The 14,182-nt window shown below is 37.6% G+C and overlaps 2 protein-coding genes across 5 annotated transcripts; one reads left to right on the top strand and one right to left on the bottom strand.

Moving 5' to 3' along the window:
- LOC105156021 (probable xyloglucan endotransglucosylase/hydrolase protein 30) lies at nucleotides 1,620–5,077 on the top strand. Its single transcript, XM_011072042.2, has 4 exons — nucleotides 1,620–2,000; nucleotides 2,137–2,237; nucleotides 3,867–4,075; nucleotides 4,326–5,077. Exons 1-4 carry the CDS (start codon nucleotides 1,781–1,783, stop codon nucleotides 4,855–4,857), a joined length of 1,062 nt encoding a protein of 353 aa, XP_011070344.1. The 5' UTR covers nucleotides 1,620–1,780; the 3' UTR covers nucleotides 4,858–5,077.
- Nucleotides 6,243–12,718, bottom strand: LOC105156020 (cellulose synthase-like protein D3). Of its 4 annotated transcripts, XM_020699108.1 has the most exons (5): nucleotides 12,420–12,718; nucleotides 12,205–12,327; nucleotides 10,238–11,128; nucleotides 8,868–9,675; nucleotides 6,243–8,232 (listed from the first exon to the last, which is right to left on the bottom strand). In XM_020699108.1, the coding sequence occupies exons 3-5, from the start codon at nucleotides 11,125–11,127 to the stop codon at nucleotides 6,481–6,483; spliced, it is 3,450 nt and encodes a 1,149-aa protein (XP_020554767.1). In that variant the 5' UTR covers nucleotide 11,128; nucleotides 12,205–12,327; nucleotides 12,420–12,718; the 3' UTR covers nucleotides 6,243–6,480. The 4 variants fall into 4 exon arrangements, with proteins under 4 accessions (XP_020554767.1, XP_011070339.1, XP_020554760.1 ...); XM_011072037.2 differs by lacking the exon at nucleotides 12,205–12,327; XM_020699101.1 differs by lacking the exons at nucleotides 12,205–12,327; nucleotides 12,420–12,718 and adding an exon at nucleotides 11,586–11,821 and having other exon boundaries at nucleotides 10,238–11,145.

Below are 14,182 nucleotides of genomic sequence, written 5' to 3'. Positions count from 1 at the left end.
GGGGCTCATGTGGGCTTGTTGATGGCGGTGGGGGGTGGGTGGAATGTTGACCTCATTTGGTCCATATTTTCTAGTGAGGAAGCCAAGCCTATATACTTTTTGTTCCCATGGATTCCCCAAGTCTGGGCGCTAGTAGACCTCTCGGGGCGTCACGGGCAAACTTTTTTGCCTCGCAGCGAAATGTATTTTTTGCCCGTGCGGCATCTCAAGTTACACCTCAGAGTTTACCAACTGTCCATCGTGTGTCTTCGACACTGAAACTCACTAGCATGACATCTGAATGCTCCCTATGTGGGACCTCATGCCCGTGCACTTGCCTATTCAAAATGTCCATGTTTGTTGAGGCTCTTAGCACGTACGCCTTTGTGCATTCTCGCTGCCAGCCCCAGCTAGCTAGTCTGCCTCCATGAGTCTCACCACAATCTCGAACCTAGCGAGGAGCATCCTTTCTTTGCCTTGGCATTACAGTGCTCCGCATGTGTCCGCAACACCTGTCTCATGTTCAATGCTCACTCGGTGCATTTTCGACGCACGACGGTCTTCTATGCCCCGCCCAAGTAAGATATCATTAAAAGTCCGAGGCCCATTCAATATGCTAACATCTTGCATTAATCCCACACGCATGCCCAACATGCCTTCTTGTCTTTCAGGGTGGTTTCACAATTTGCCTACAGTGCGGCATCGCCCCACGATCATTCATCTTAGCCAACGATCCTTGTGCATGGCTAGAATCCAATAGTGCATGCCACAGTTGGTTCACGAAGTATTGGAGTGTTTGCCTCGATCACCCATTCGAGTGATAGATGTTGCCCCTGATATCCCGTAGCCTGCGGGTAACCTTGCGCGTCAAACAGAACCTCTCGGCCGCTTTCTTGCCCAACGTAGGCCACCCTGGCTTTATGTTGCCCGTCCAATTCTCATATTTTTTGGGGACTCTAAACACTCCTCTTAGATGTCTAGAGATGGCTCTTAAGGCTCTACATACTCCCAAGAGATTGCTCATTAATGTTGTGGAGCTCACCACTTTATGCCTGCTTTATAATAAGCTTAAAAAGATTGTTGCAGTGGTTAGTCAAGCTCGTCGTATCTGGCTGGTGTCGAGGACTCGGAGCCTGTAAAGGTTTGTAGCTAGTTGGCTGGGTAGTTGAGTGTTTCTGGGTTGAGTTGGTCTTATCGCTTATTATGTGAAATTTTCCTATGGACATTTTATTCTTGCAATGAAAGGGGTTTTGATTTCCTATTTTGCCACACCAGACAATTCTATCGAAATTAAAGGTCTCCAATGGGTCCCGTCCTCAAATACGTGAAATTAACAAGTTGTTAGTTTAAATTTGACACCTTGTAACGACATGACCTTAAAACGCCACGTTCCATACTTACATGATGAAAAACATATTTCAATTTTTGCCTATTGGAAAATGCATGTTTTAACTGTTAAATATGTTATGACATTTCCCCTAAAATACACGTGTGTGTATATATATATGTTATGTCATCGTAGATTATAGTTATAACAATAATGTTACTCGTAAGCACTACTACTCAATCAATGAAGACAAAATATATAAATTGACCATATTCAAATTGTATAAAGTCAATAAAACTTTGAATTCCTGTGTTCCTCTCTTCCCCTAATGTTAGATGTCCCTTTTATTTGTGGAATCCTATATCATCAAAGGATGAGAGAGAAAATCTGGAGGAGAGAGAAACACCAAATTTTGGACAAAAAAAGGTAAAAAAACAAGAGAAATTAACAAAGGAAAAGAAAATAGAACATGTAATGCATTCTCCCCTAGAAAGAAGCCTACCCTCCCTCTCTCTCCTCTTGTTTCTATGGATCATCAGCAGCATTAGCATCACCACCACCTTCCGACCAGCCAAAGCATTCAATGTCACCACCCTCACGTTCGGGGAATCCTATTCTCCTCTCTTCAGCAAATTCAACATCCGGCGATCTCCCGACGACAGGACCGTCAGCCTTCTCCTCAACCGTTTATCAGGTAATATGCGAATGCATGCATGTAATATATAAGCACACAATCATACGTTGTCTCAACATTGAGAAGACTAAATTCTCTCTTTGATTTCTGACTATTCATTCCCAACGCTGCTGGATCATGCGTATGCTTTGTTCAGGCTCAGGCATTATCTCATCTGATTATTACAACTATGGTTTCTTCAGCGCCAGCATCAAGATGCCATCCAAATACACTGCTGGCATTGTCGTCGCATTCTACGTGAGTATATATAAGTATTCCTGAAATTCATGGAATTTTTGGGGACCTAATTATAACATAGAGTACACGACCCTTTTCCCTTTTTACTTTTCATTCTAATTATCACATTAATCATTTTTATTTTTAGTGAGAAAATTGTGATTTTCGCCCAACAAATATGGAGCAGCGACACTTTTGATCCACCCGATATTTAATTTGGCAAGTAAGAACAATAATTTTTTTGAAAAACGGGCAAAGCATTGACAACATTTGTCGTCAGAAATTGTCAATTTGACCGAAAAATGTCATGTGCATGTCAAATTTGAAACCTATTTTACGGTTATTTTCCAACCGAATTGTCAATTCTAGTGAGAAATGACATTAGTCTTCCTTTTTTGCTGGATTTAATGTAATTTACCTCCATGTGATATTATTGCAATTTTTTCCTTATATTTTTTTAAGTAAAGTAATTTACTTCCTTATGTAAGGAGATAAATTGCTTCATTTTAAAAAATACAAGGGAGTAAATTGCTGCATTTTAAAAACCACTGTCAAATTTTTTCTTGTAAAATAATAGTTTACTCATTTGTAATATCACATAGAGTTTTTGCAAAAAAGTTTTCTATTATCGTCATTTGATATTACCTATTTGAATTTATAAAACAAAACACTGAAAACACCAACCCCTTTTCTTACAAAACGAAAGTCACATTCTTCCTATTTTAATAGTTAGAAATTAGTTGGTGATTCAAACGTTGATGACTCTATTGGAGCTCCTACGAATTGCATAAATATACTTAAAAATGAAAAAGAAGATTAAAATTTGGGGTAAAATGCAATTTACCCCGAGGAAGAAGGGTGTGGCGACAGGAGAGGAGGAAGGGGGAGGGAGCGGGCGATGACGGATCTGGGCGCGGCAGGAGGGCGGAGGAAGGGGGACAAGGTGGCAACAGAGGCGCGAGGGGAGGGAGATGGTGGCGGCAAGCGGCGACAGCGGTAGCCCAATGACAGTCCGCTGAAGAAGAAAGAGAAAAAATTTAAATATATATACTATTTATATAACTAAATATATAATATTTAATATACATATATAAAAAATAATATTTTATTGATAAAAATTATGTCCAGATGCACATGGGGGTAGTGGATCTAGGAGGTATTTTGCTCTATTTTTTATAATATAAGTTGCTGTTTTACTTTTCACAGGGGATAATTTTTTCTTAACACAGGAGGTAAATTGCTTTTTTTCTTAAACTTTGTCTTATCTATGAATATAAATGTACTCAATAGTACAATTTTTAGTTACTTTGATCCCGAAAGAAATATAATTATTTGCTATAACTATGACAAACACAAATTAATCATCTGCTGCGGTCACTAGCCATTATTTCTTATAGTGAGAACAAAATATTAGTCATAACTAAAATTATTATAAATATTTTGGTTATAACTAAAATCACGACAAATATGATTAATCATAATAAAAATGTAAGTTTTCTCATTGATTTTGGTTAACAGTGGTTAACGATGTTGAACTACCAAAATTTTTATATCTTGGTATCTTATACTATAGCAAAAAATTATATATTTTTTGTAGTGATGGAGTATTCAGTATAATTCGTAACCAAAAATGTTTATGTACGCATGCAGACATCAAATGTGGATACATTTGAAAAGAACCACGACGAGTTGGACATAGAATTCTTGGGAAATGTTCCTGGGAAGGCGTGGAGGTTCCAGACGAACATGTATGGCAACGGTAGCGTTTCTCGTGGGAGAGAGGAGAGGTACAGAATGTGGTTTGATCCAAGCAAGGACTCTCATCGCTACAGCATTCTTTGGACCCCAACAAACATCATGTAACCTTTTACTTAATTAATTGCATTTCTCTTTATAGATATACTTAAAAGGAAAAATTGTATTTTGACATAAAGACTTTCCACTCTTGATTTCATAGTTACGGAATTTTCACTTTTAATCTCGTAACCATACATGAAAAGACCCTCTCCAACAATATACAGCACAAATAAATCAGTCTCATTATCCAAAATCAGATTATATATATGTATATTAATTGTTCATGCATTTTCATTTTCTGTATTAACTCAGATTCTACGTGGACGAGATTCCGATACGAGAAGTAGTGCGCAATGCAGCCATGAGAGGGGACTATCCGTCGAAGCCAATGTCCGTTTACGCCACCATCTGGGACGCTTCATCTTGGGCAACGAGTGGCGGAAAAAGGAAAGTGAACTACAGATTCCAACCGTTTATCGCAGAGTTCAAAGACCTGGTTCTCGAAGGCTGCATCGTCGATCCTGTCGACCAAATTCTATCCAGCAACTGTACTGATACTGCTGCTGCATTGATGGCCAAGGACTACAGCACTGTCACCCCCGAGACCCGCAAATCCATGAGATGGTTCCGGCAGAGACACATGTATTATTCTTACTGCTACGATACGAGACGGTACCCTGTGCCCCCTCCGGAGTGTGTCATTTTGCCTTCCGAAAGGGAGATGTTTACGAGCAGCGGGCGTCCCAAGAGTAAGACAAGGGCTGGTGGCAGCCAACGCCGGAGGAGCACCAAGCGTCGGAGTAAAGCGGCGGTTGATCTTTCGAGACATCAAGCTGCTATGTAACGTGTGTTTACATGTTGTAGTAAGAAATTTCCTCACATATAATGTGTGTTCATACATGAAATGTTGAGAAGATTACATGTTAGCAGGGAACTCACATTTTCCTCAGTGTTTTGGTGTACAGTAAGAATTTTAGACAAATATTAGAGAGCTAAACAATGTTGTATATATAGAAATAGGATCACCTGTATGTGCTTATTGTAGTAACCAAACATGTTCAGTACTTACGTTTGAATTTATTTTTGAAAATAATTTAAAGTAGGAGACAACTTAAAATAATTTACAATAGTTGTTATATGTTTGGTGTATTTTTTAGGGGGAATAAAAGTCATAGTTTATTATCAAATCATTTCTCTTTTATATGTATGTATTTATATTTTTATGTATGATTTTATTTGTATGTAGGTTGATTGTATATATTATATGGTTAATTATATTTTGCCCTTTCAATTATAACCGTTTCTACACTTTGGTATTTTAATTTTTTTTGCCAACTTTCCATATCAACTTTACGAAATTTTGCATTTTGAAATTTATAACTGTTTTTTTTCACTAAATTTTTTGTCGAAAAAATATCACATGCAATGTAAATGTGATATTTAATTAGGATTATGTGATGTGATATTTTTTACACATAATGTGATATTTTTTGGCAGAAAAATTAACAAAAAAGATAGTCATATATGGCAAAGTGTAAATTTCACAAAATTAACAAAGAAAAAATTTTGATGTCAAAGTGTAGAAACCGACATAGCTCGGATGACAAAATATAATTTACCCTATATTGTATTATAATTATATTTGTGTGGCAAATCATATTTACTAACTTTTTTCTTATTTTTTCAAAATAATAATTATGTATTTAATAACTTAATAAATTATGTATATTTAAGACACTGAAATTCAAATTTTTGAATTGAAGAAAATCAAATTTGTCTAGTATAAAAGTAAATATAATTTATGTGACAACTCTTTCTATATCTCCCACGACTCTTCCACTGGGACATCATCCCCACGTCTCTCACCGCACTCACCTTTCAGGCCTCTTTCCTTCCTGAATATACACATAATATTAACTATAAACATTTGCTCTTTTATATCACATATTAAAAAAACAAAAGTCTCATCTCAACCAAATTGAATTTATGTCATTTCCTCAGGCTGTCAGTCGTCGCTGTCTGGACAGCTGCAGCACAGATGAGAACCGCTGCTTTAGGCATATTCCAATTCATGGGTTCATTGCTGTACCATAAAATACTCACTGTTTCTGACAAATTCAAATATGTCGGGATCGAAAATTTGAATTTTTTCAAATATTACATCCTCAACTATCTTTTTAAGTCCCGACAGACAACTCAGTGGAAGAACAAGTATGAAATACAAGTGGATAACTCCCCAAGACATAGCAAAGTATACTTGTAATAAAGAATAAAGTGGCTGTATTCTCAAGTTTCTAGTGTGTTGCTCTTGCCTCTAAACATGTATGGGAGAAGGAAAAAATAAATAAAATTAAATGATAACGGCAGTCTCGTACATCGCTCGTTTTTTAAGGGTAAACCCGAAAGAACATCTATCGAAATGAAGCTGAGAATAGGTCACCAGTTTTAAGCCCATGTCTTAAAAATCTCATGGAAACTGGAAGGACCCTCCAATTTGGGTACTACCAGACGGGGGAGAGATTGCAACCCACAAGAGCGAAATGGTAATAGCAATAAGCCCTGACCAGACGAACACAATTGTGGGTGTCCTTCCTCGTCTCCCCATCAGCCCTTTCGCAAACGGGTAAAGATGAGCCAAGACCCAAAAGCTAAAGAATACACCGCCAAGCAAACGGCTCCACTGTGGTATAGCACTGTATATTGTCCTGCTAAAACCAACAGCTATTGCGATTAAGTTGGTTATCATGATAGTAATAGGTGGAATCATCAAGGATGACCACTTCAAGATATATAGATCGGCAAATTCATCATCATTATCGTCACCAGCAGACTTGGATGTTAAAGTGAATGAGATTTCAATCCCTGCAATCACCTTGAGCAGCCCCTGGAGTACAGCTGCGAGATGGGCGCTTGTTCCTCCTATTAACCAGAACTGCTCATTTCGCCACCATTCCTCCAAATTAATGCCTGACCACTTAATCTCAAGCATGGCCAAGACGCAGAGTGTCAAAGTGATCACAAGAAGATATGTGAGGAAGGTGACATTTAGAGACTGGACGATGAATTGACCGGAAAAGAGTGACAATGCAGGAAGGAAGCAGTAAACTATGAGAAACAAGGAGGTAAAGGGGTAGATACCGACATTGAGATAAGCAACTCTTTGTAGAAGCTTCATCCTAGGACTAGCCAACAAAGCATTATTACGTGAAAAGAAGATCTCAACCGACCCAGTGGCCCATCTAAGGACCTGGTGAAGCCTATCAGTCAGATTGATAGGAGCGGTGCCACGAAAAGCATCCCTCTTAGTAACACAGTATATAGATTTCCAGCCTCGATTGTGCATTCTATACCCAGTCACCACGTCTTCAGTCACTGATCCATAAATCCATCCGACCCGATTACCCCACTCAGTTTTGTCTTCATACCAGCATGAGATGACACTAATTGCCTCAGCAACAGTTGACGCATCAAGGAGTTCTCTAGGAATTGTCAGAGCACCGGGTGGTCGTCCGTTCTTTACAGCAGGGTGATCAGCAAGTGGTCTGCCTTGGAATTCTGCCACAGGGATGGAGTCAACTAGGAAACTTGAGTTCCCAAACCTTTTAGAGAACAGAGATGGATTCATTTCCTCATTATCAGAATCTCCCATTCTAAGTGCTCTGTGCTCCTCTGGTGCAGAATTAACAGATGTGCTTTTGTTACGACGAGCAAAGCAGCAACTGCAGCAACCAGAGTGATCTTTCGAACGGGGTGGATCAAAGCCATAAAGTGCAGTCCTACGGAAAAGGCATCCGGTGCCAACATAAACCGGACCCTGCAGCCCATCTAGAGCGCGCATGTTGACATCAAAGAAAACAGTATTGTGATTTGCATAGCGATCAGATGGATCTATGCCTTCAAACCTTTGAGGAAATTGAACATAACATATACGGTCTCCGCCACGATCCATCATGAAACACATGCCTTCTCTTATTGCCTCCGAGTTGTAGATGTAGTGATCACAGTCGAGATTCAGAATAAAGGGGCCATTGGACATGATGGCTGAGGCTCGAACCAAAGCATTCATAGCTCCAGCCTTCTTATTGTGATCATATCCTGGTCGCTTCTCACGAGAAACATAGACTAACATGGGCAGCCGAATGTCAACTTCAGTAAAATCGAGTGGACTACTGTCAACAGTTCCATGAAGAGGTTCATCACTTGGAGGTTTCAACATTACCTGCAGTTCACAGAGTTAAGAAAAAATCATCTTCCTTAATGAGTTATCCATTTAGCATAAGAAAGAAAAAAGAAATACTTAATGAGTCAACAATACAGAAGAAAAAAGAACTACTTTATATACTTTCACTCTTTAAGCAAACAACAGCAGCCGAAACCTTAAATGGAAACTAGCAAGATGACTAATCAGAAGTGTCCTTGTTGCCTATCAAACTGCAACCTGAAGTTCTAGAAACTCTTTCTGAAATTTATGTAAGACCATACATTAGCTTGCACGAATATCAATGGAGACAACAAACTGTGGCTCCATTTGGATCTTTATACTTTAAGGAACTCCAACAACTGAAACTGGTTAAACAAAATGAAGATGCCAGGTGTATGACAAATTTTAAAACGCTGCATACTTCCCCAGCTTAACTGAGACAAGGAAAAGCTTCTGGCAAAGACAAAAAAGTTACAAGACCATGAAAAAGTGCAAGTGGGAAATAAAGATCCAAAATATTTCATTTAAAGTTAGAAACACTATTCATGTTGAAATGAAGAGACGGGCATCAAGAAGGAATAGGAATCCAGATCAAATGATCCAAACTTTTGAGCTGATAAATGATCAATTCCTTAAAAGTCCACAACATATACCTGTATGATCCCGGCATGGTCACCCCTAGAGTGTTCTGGAGCTGAAACCATCCAAGTGCCTGGCCAGTGAGTCCCATCTGCCATCCAAGTTGCTTTAGAGACTTTCAAAGGTTCTAATGGTTCATCCTCAACAGTCTGTCTTCGGAGCTTCATGGCCTTGATTTCTTCTCGAGCATTATATGCATCAGAACGACGCCGTATTGAATCAGGAAGACCATTGATTCGAACCTTGAATTCATCATATTCACGCTTAACCCTTCTACGATCCTTGACAAAATCTGAGCGGACCTTATTCTTAAATGGGTCTTTTTTCAGGCTGAAGTAAGATTCAGGGTTTCTTGGTTCAATATCATGCTTTCGACAGAATGGTACCCACAAGTTTGCAAAACTTGCAGCTTCTGCCATGGCCTCAAAAGTCAGGAGGGCACCTCCATCATCAGAAACATAGCAAGAAAGCTTTTCAACGGGGTAATCACTAGCAAGGATAGACAAAATAGTATTTGCAGTAACAAGTGGAGGTTCTTTTTCTGGATCAGCAGTGGAAACAAATATATCTACCCCTGGAAGATCAGATTTCCCAGTTGGATTGGCTGGACTAGGTGTTTCAAACTTGTCTTTCAACACATTAAGATCAGTAGCACGACTGACCGGGCAGAACTTTGGGAGCTGGTCAAGTAACCAAGAGAAGGCAAACCAAATCTCACAGACGACTGACATCAACCACAGCCATCTAGCATCCTCATTGGGATGGCTGATCCTCCAAGCCAAAAATAGTCCAAGAACAGCCATACGTACAAAAATTAAGAGTCTGCAGGATGTATAATTACAAAAGATGCTTGTCAGCCTTTTATACCAGATTCAGTTTAAATTTGCAGAAACTGGTTTCACTATCTAATGAAAATGAAAGAGAATGTTTCGACAAAACTAAGAGTAAGACGCAAACAAGAAAAAGTTAATTCACACAAGACAAATGAACATAACCACACTCTTGAATTGAAGAAAATCAGCAATTACAAGTTCTGCCGACATCAAGACGTGCATAGCAAAATGCCAATATCATATGTCCAGAGTAGAGCAGCACCTCTTGTACTGCTTTGCACGTAGCATAACCTCACTGAAGACAATCCATAACTCAACTCACAATAGATTACACAAAGGAGCATCAGTCAGCATGATTTTTTCTAGACTCTGCTAGACTTCTTCATCTTTAATATAATTATTTTCCTTAACCAAACTTCGAACTTTATCTTTCAGATAAACTCAGAAATATAATTCGCGTACATTTACAAACATAAATATAAGTATGCTATTACATTTATAACGGACAATGCAGAAACAGAATACAGATGACTGAACAAAACTGCTTTTACCTATACGGGCTGAGAACTGCAGCTGGTATCTTCAATTTACGGGTGAGTGGTCTCCACGGTTTGTTCAGAAGTTCTGGAGGCTCACCTGATTCATCATTTTTCTCATCTGTGAATCCTCCGTCTTTCGGCCATATCGCATTACCATATCCATACGTTCCCTTGGTCTCAAACAACCATCGGTTATGATCGAAATCCACCCCTGTTTGGCTCCTCATGAGTCCAGACTGGCTCCTCACTATTGCTGACCTGTTGGCTGATTTCATTAATGACAACCTCCTTTCCATCTTTGACATCGCAACATTAGATGGCAGAGGCAGCGGTTGACCAGGCTCCACCGAGTTTAAAGACAAATCAGTGTTCTTGTAAGGCTCTTTACAACCAGGACAGATACCATCACCAGTCTTCACAGAATCAATGAAGCAATCCCTGCAAATCTTGAAATCACATTCACAAGGAAGAATATCTTCACCCCTCTCATCACTCATGACTTTTCCATCACAACCCTGAATAGCACATGATGAACCTTTTGCACCAGCCATCTGGGGATGGTTAGTCTCAGACTCAATCACCTTATCCATCAAGTGGGCACGGGTAACACTGTTGTATCCACCAGTAAACAAAGAACTGGATACATACTGCTCCTCAACCCTCTGTGAAATCGGAGGATCCATCCTAATTGACATAGAAGAATCCATCGGCTGATTATCAGGTGTTGGTGGTATATGCACTGTGTATTCCGAGAATTCGACACCACTTATCTCACTATCAAGACTTTCTCTGGACAAGTTGACATATCGACCTGATGATGTTCTCCTTGTAAAGGTCACAGTTGGAGGGACTGAACCACTCACATGCTGTGAACCAGAAGGTCTGAAGGATCTTCCTGCCATTCTACAAAGTATAGAAACCTGAAAATCATTAGTCATCAAAGAGGCCAAAAATCAAAATAGCAAGTGTATTAAGCAGGTAAAGAACAACAGCAACATGATACATCTTTTAACAAAAGTTAAAATTCAAATTTTAAAGGCCTCTCTTCCACTAAAATACTTTTTCATCCAGGCCTCCGTTGCATTTCAGCATTTCTCAAGCATCTTATAGAAAATTTTCTTCAAAAATCTCATTTTAGTCAAATCCAGCTTAGGGAGAGACTAATTAGGGGTGAAATTACATACACCTTTGAGATAGATCAAAACACTTTCTCTTTCTTAAAAGTTGCTCACTTTCTCTTTTTTCTGAAAAAGTGAAAAGAAGCTGCTTTTCATGCCCAGTTCAAATCTTTTACCGTTTAAAATAGCATTTATATAACAATATAAAGTCTAAACTTTGTAGAACCACAGAAAAATATTACCTATAATCTACAAAAATCTGGATAAATAGGTATGAAGATCAAGGATATCACACATCCTATCCCCTTAAATCTCAAACTTCCAAGGACACAGAAGAGCCCAAACACCAAGAAGACATCCGCATACCCGCGTTTACAAGAAAAAGGAATCCATCACCTCATGTTTACTGCTCACTCTCCCACACTTATAAAAAGAAAAGGGCTAGTCATATAGAAAACAAAGGAACGACCAGCCCAAGACGTGTAAGAAACTTTCAAATGCGACATACTCCAATGATAATATAATATATCTACCTAGAACACCAATGCATACGTGGTAATCAAATATTACAAATTACAACTGTAATAACAATGCTAGCGTCTCTCGGTTGCCAATTCTTTTTCAATGAACCGTTCCATTCCTTAATATTAAACTATCATTAATTGAAGGGCTAGCCAAAACTCTCTCTCTCTCTCCAATATTTCAAACTGGGTTGTTGGTGAAAGTCTTAACTACTCAAAAACCAAACCAATTACTTTGTAGCACGGAAAGACTAATAAATAAAAACCAAATATTCAAATATGTAAACCAAAATACACATACATTAATTCAAGAAGCAGTAAAACCGGCAAAAATTCTCACCTTCACTAAATCCCAGAAGAAAGCTCTCTTCTCTTATACACGTACAATTCTTATTAATAAAAGACTAATCTCACTTAACAATGAGTTAAATAAACTCATTGCACAGACCACGGCAGAAAGCATCTGCTAACCATACCGAAAATGAAGATAGCACATTAACGCATATGGGCAAGCCAATAAGAAGCAAAATAAAGGAGATTTGAGTTCTTAAATACCTTCAGAAATCAGTTGCAAACGCAAATGGGCTAGCTTTTGCAGTTCATCGAAAAGAACGTCTTTTAAGCCGCGTGTTTGGAGTTGATCCGACTTGCAAAACAAAGGCCCATTTCTTATTTTCTTGAGTAAAAAACAATGGTGGAATCTGCTGCTTGATTTCCACTGTACTCGAGTATGTAGCAATGAACTTCTCCCTTTCTTTTCTGTTTGTGATAATGATAGTGGGAGGAAGAGGATGGGACGGCGAAGATTGTGGGGAAGGACAGAAAGAAGGTAATGAGAATTTCGAGGATTTAGGAGGGTGGTGGCCTTTCCACTCAGTGAAGTGGGTTTGGATCCTATGCTTCACGCCCATGCCAGAATCCGTGCACTTTTATATTCGTTATTTCAAATATTTTCGCAGGAGTGCGAAATTTAAATTTCTTTATTATATTATATAATTAATTAAAAATACTAAAAAGATAATAAATAATTAATTAAATTAAAAAAAATTAATATGTACACATAAATTAGAAAAATCATTGACACAGATAATCGATTAGAAATGTGACTCTCTTGTCCGAAAAATAAACATATTAAGTGTGTTTTAGTCTACATATATTTTTCAATTAATGTTAGTTATTTTAAAAGTCTTTCATTTAATAAGTAGTACAATAATGATAAGATTGCATTTGAATTGAATGATTTGAAATTATCATAATAAATTCTTTGGATAGGTTCGATAATTTTAAATGTAAAGGATTTCAAATCTTTCTATTTTAATTTTGAACAATGTTTTAATGAATATGGATGGATTTTAAATTCCTTTTAAAACGGAGTCATTTGAAATCATTTATCCAAATCCATCAATCCAAATACACCTAATAAAAAATCTTTATATTTAGGATTATCCGTAAACTCCTGTGATTTGAGAAATTACATTTAGCATCTCCGTCTAATAAATAAGTCCCTCCATTAGTCAAAATTCACATATTAAATTATATTAACCAAAAAATCAGGAAAAATATCTATATTTACCCCCGATTTACTTATTATTGACTTATAGCAGGTCAAATAAAATTTTTTATAACCAAATTACCCTCATACGATTTCACAAATTAAGGCATGTGAGGAGGTATGTTTTCATCGTTATAAGGGTAGTTTAATCTGAAAAAAATTGTTTACCCTGTAATGAGTTAGTGTTTAGTCAATCAAAGATAAATATCAATTTACATTTAGTTTTTTTTATTAATATTAGCAAATTTAGTGAATTTTGACTAATGAAGAAATTTATTTATTAGAATGATGCAAACCTCAAAAATTGTAGATATAATTTTCCAAACCCTTGAAGGGTCTACCTATAATTACACCAATTTGGTGTAATTATCCCTAATAGTCATGATTATAACAACTTCTGAAGATGCTCTCATGTGCAATGTTTCTTGAGTGATGAATTTGGTGAATTTTTGTATCATGACTTTTAGAAAATTTGGTTGCAGAAATTATCCTAATTTGTACAGAATTTAGGAGATGGACTCAAGAGTTTGAACATGATTTGCTGTATAAACAATTAGTAAAACCCAGAGTACTTTGCCCAATTTATCTGGACATCAAGTCAATTATTGAGTTAAGAAAGCCTAATTATACAGAAATTGTGGATTGCTTATATCTATACTATATAAAAAAAATAGGCATTTTTCTCTCACAAATGGAGGTTATGACATCGCAATACCAAATTTGTTGTTATGCCAATAATACCTCTAAGTTGATTTTCTTTTTTTTT

The sequence above is a fragment of the Sesamum indicum genome, linkage group LG2, assembly GCF_000512975.1.
Source record: "Sesamum indicum cultivar Zhongzhi No. 13 linkage group LG2, S_indicum_v1.0, whole genome shotgun sequence".
Classification (NCBI taxonomy): Eukaryota; Viridiplantae; Streptophyta; class Magnoliopsida; order Lamiales; family Pedaliaceae; genus Sesamum; species Sesamum indicum.
The sequence above is the reverse complement of the archived record's forward strand: the minus strand, read 5'-3'. Positions and strand labels throughout refer to the sequence as shown.

Coding starts and splice junctions, on each gene's coding strand:
- LOC105156021 (XM_011072042.2), top strand. CDS start 1,781: ATGCATTCTCCCCTAGAAAGAAGCCTACCCTCCCTCTCTCTCCTCTTG. Junction 2,001..2,136: donor TCTCCTCAACCGTTTATCAG/GTAATATGCGAA, acceptor TGCTTTGTTCAG/GCTCAGGCATTATCTCATCT. Junction 2,238..3,866: donor GCATTGTCGTCGCATTCTAC/GTGAGTATATAT, acceptor GTACGCATGCAG/ACATCAAATGTGGATACATT.
- LOC105156020 (XM_020699108.1), bottom strand. CDS start 11,127: ATGGCAGGAAGATCCTTCAGACCTTCTGGTTCACAGCATGTGAGTGGT. Junction 9,676..10,237: donor GCAGTTCTCAGCCCGTATAG/GTAAAAGCAGTT, acceptor TACATCCTGCAG/ACTCTTAATTTTTGTACGTA. Junction 8,233..8,867: donor ACCATGCCGGGATCATACAG/GTATATGTTGTG, acceptor TGTGAACTGCAG/GTAATGTTGAAACCTCCAAG.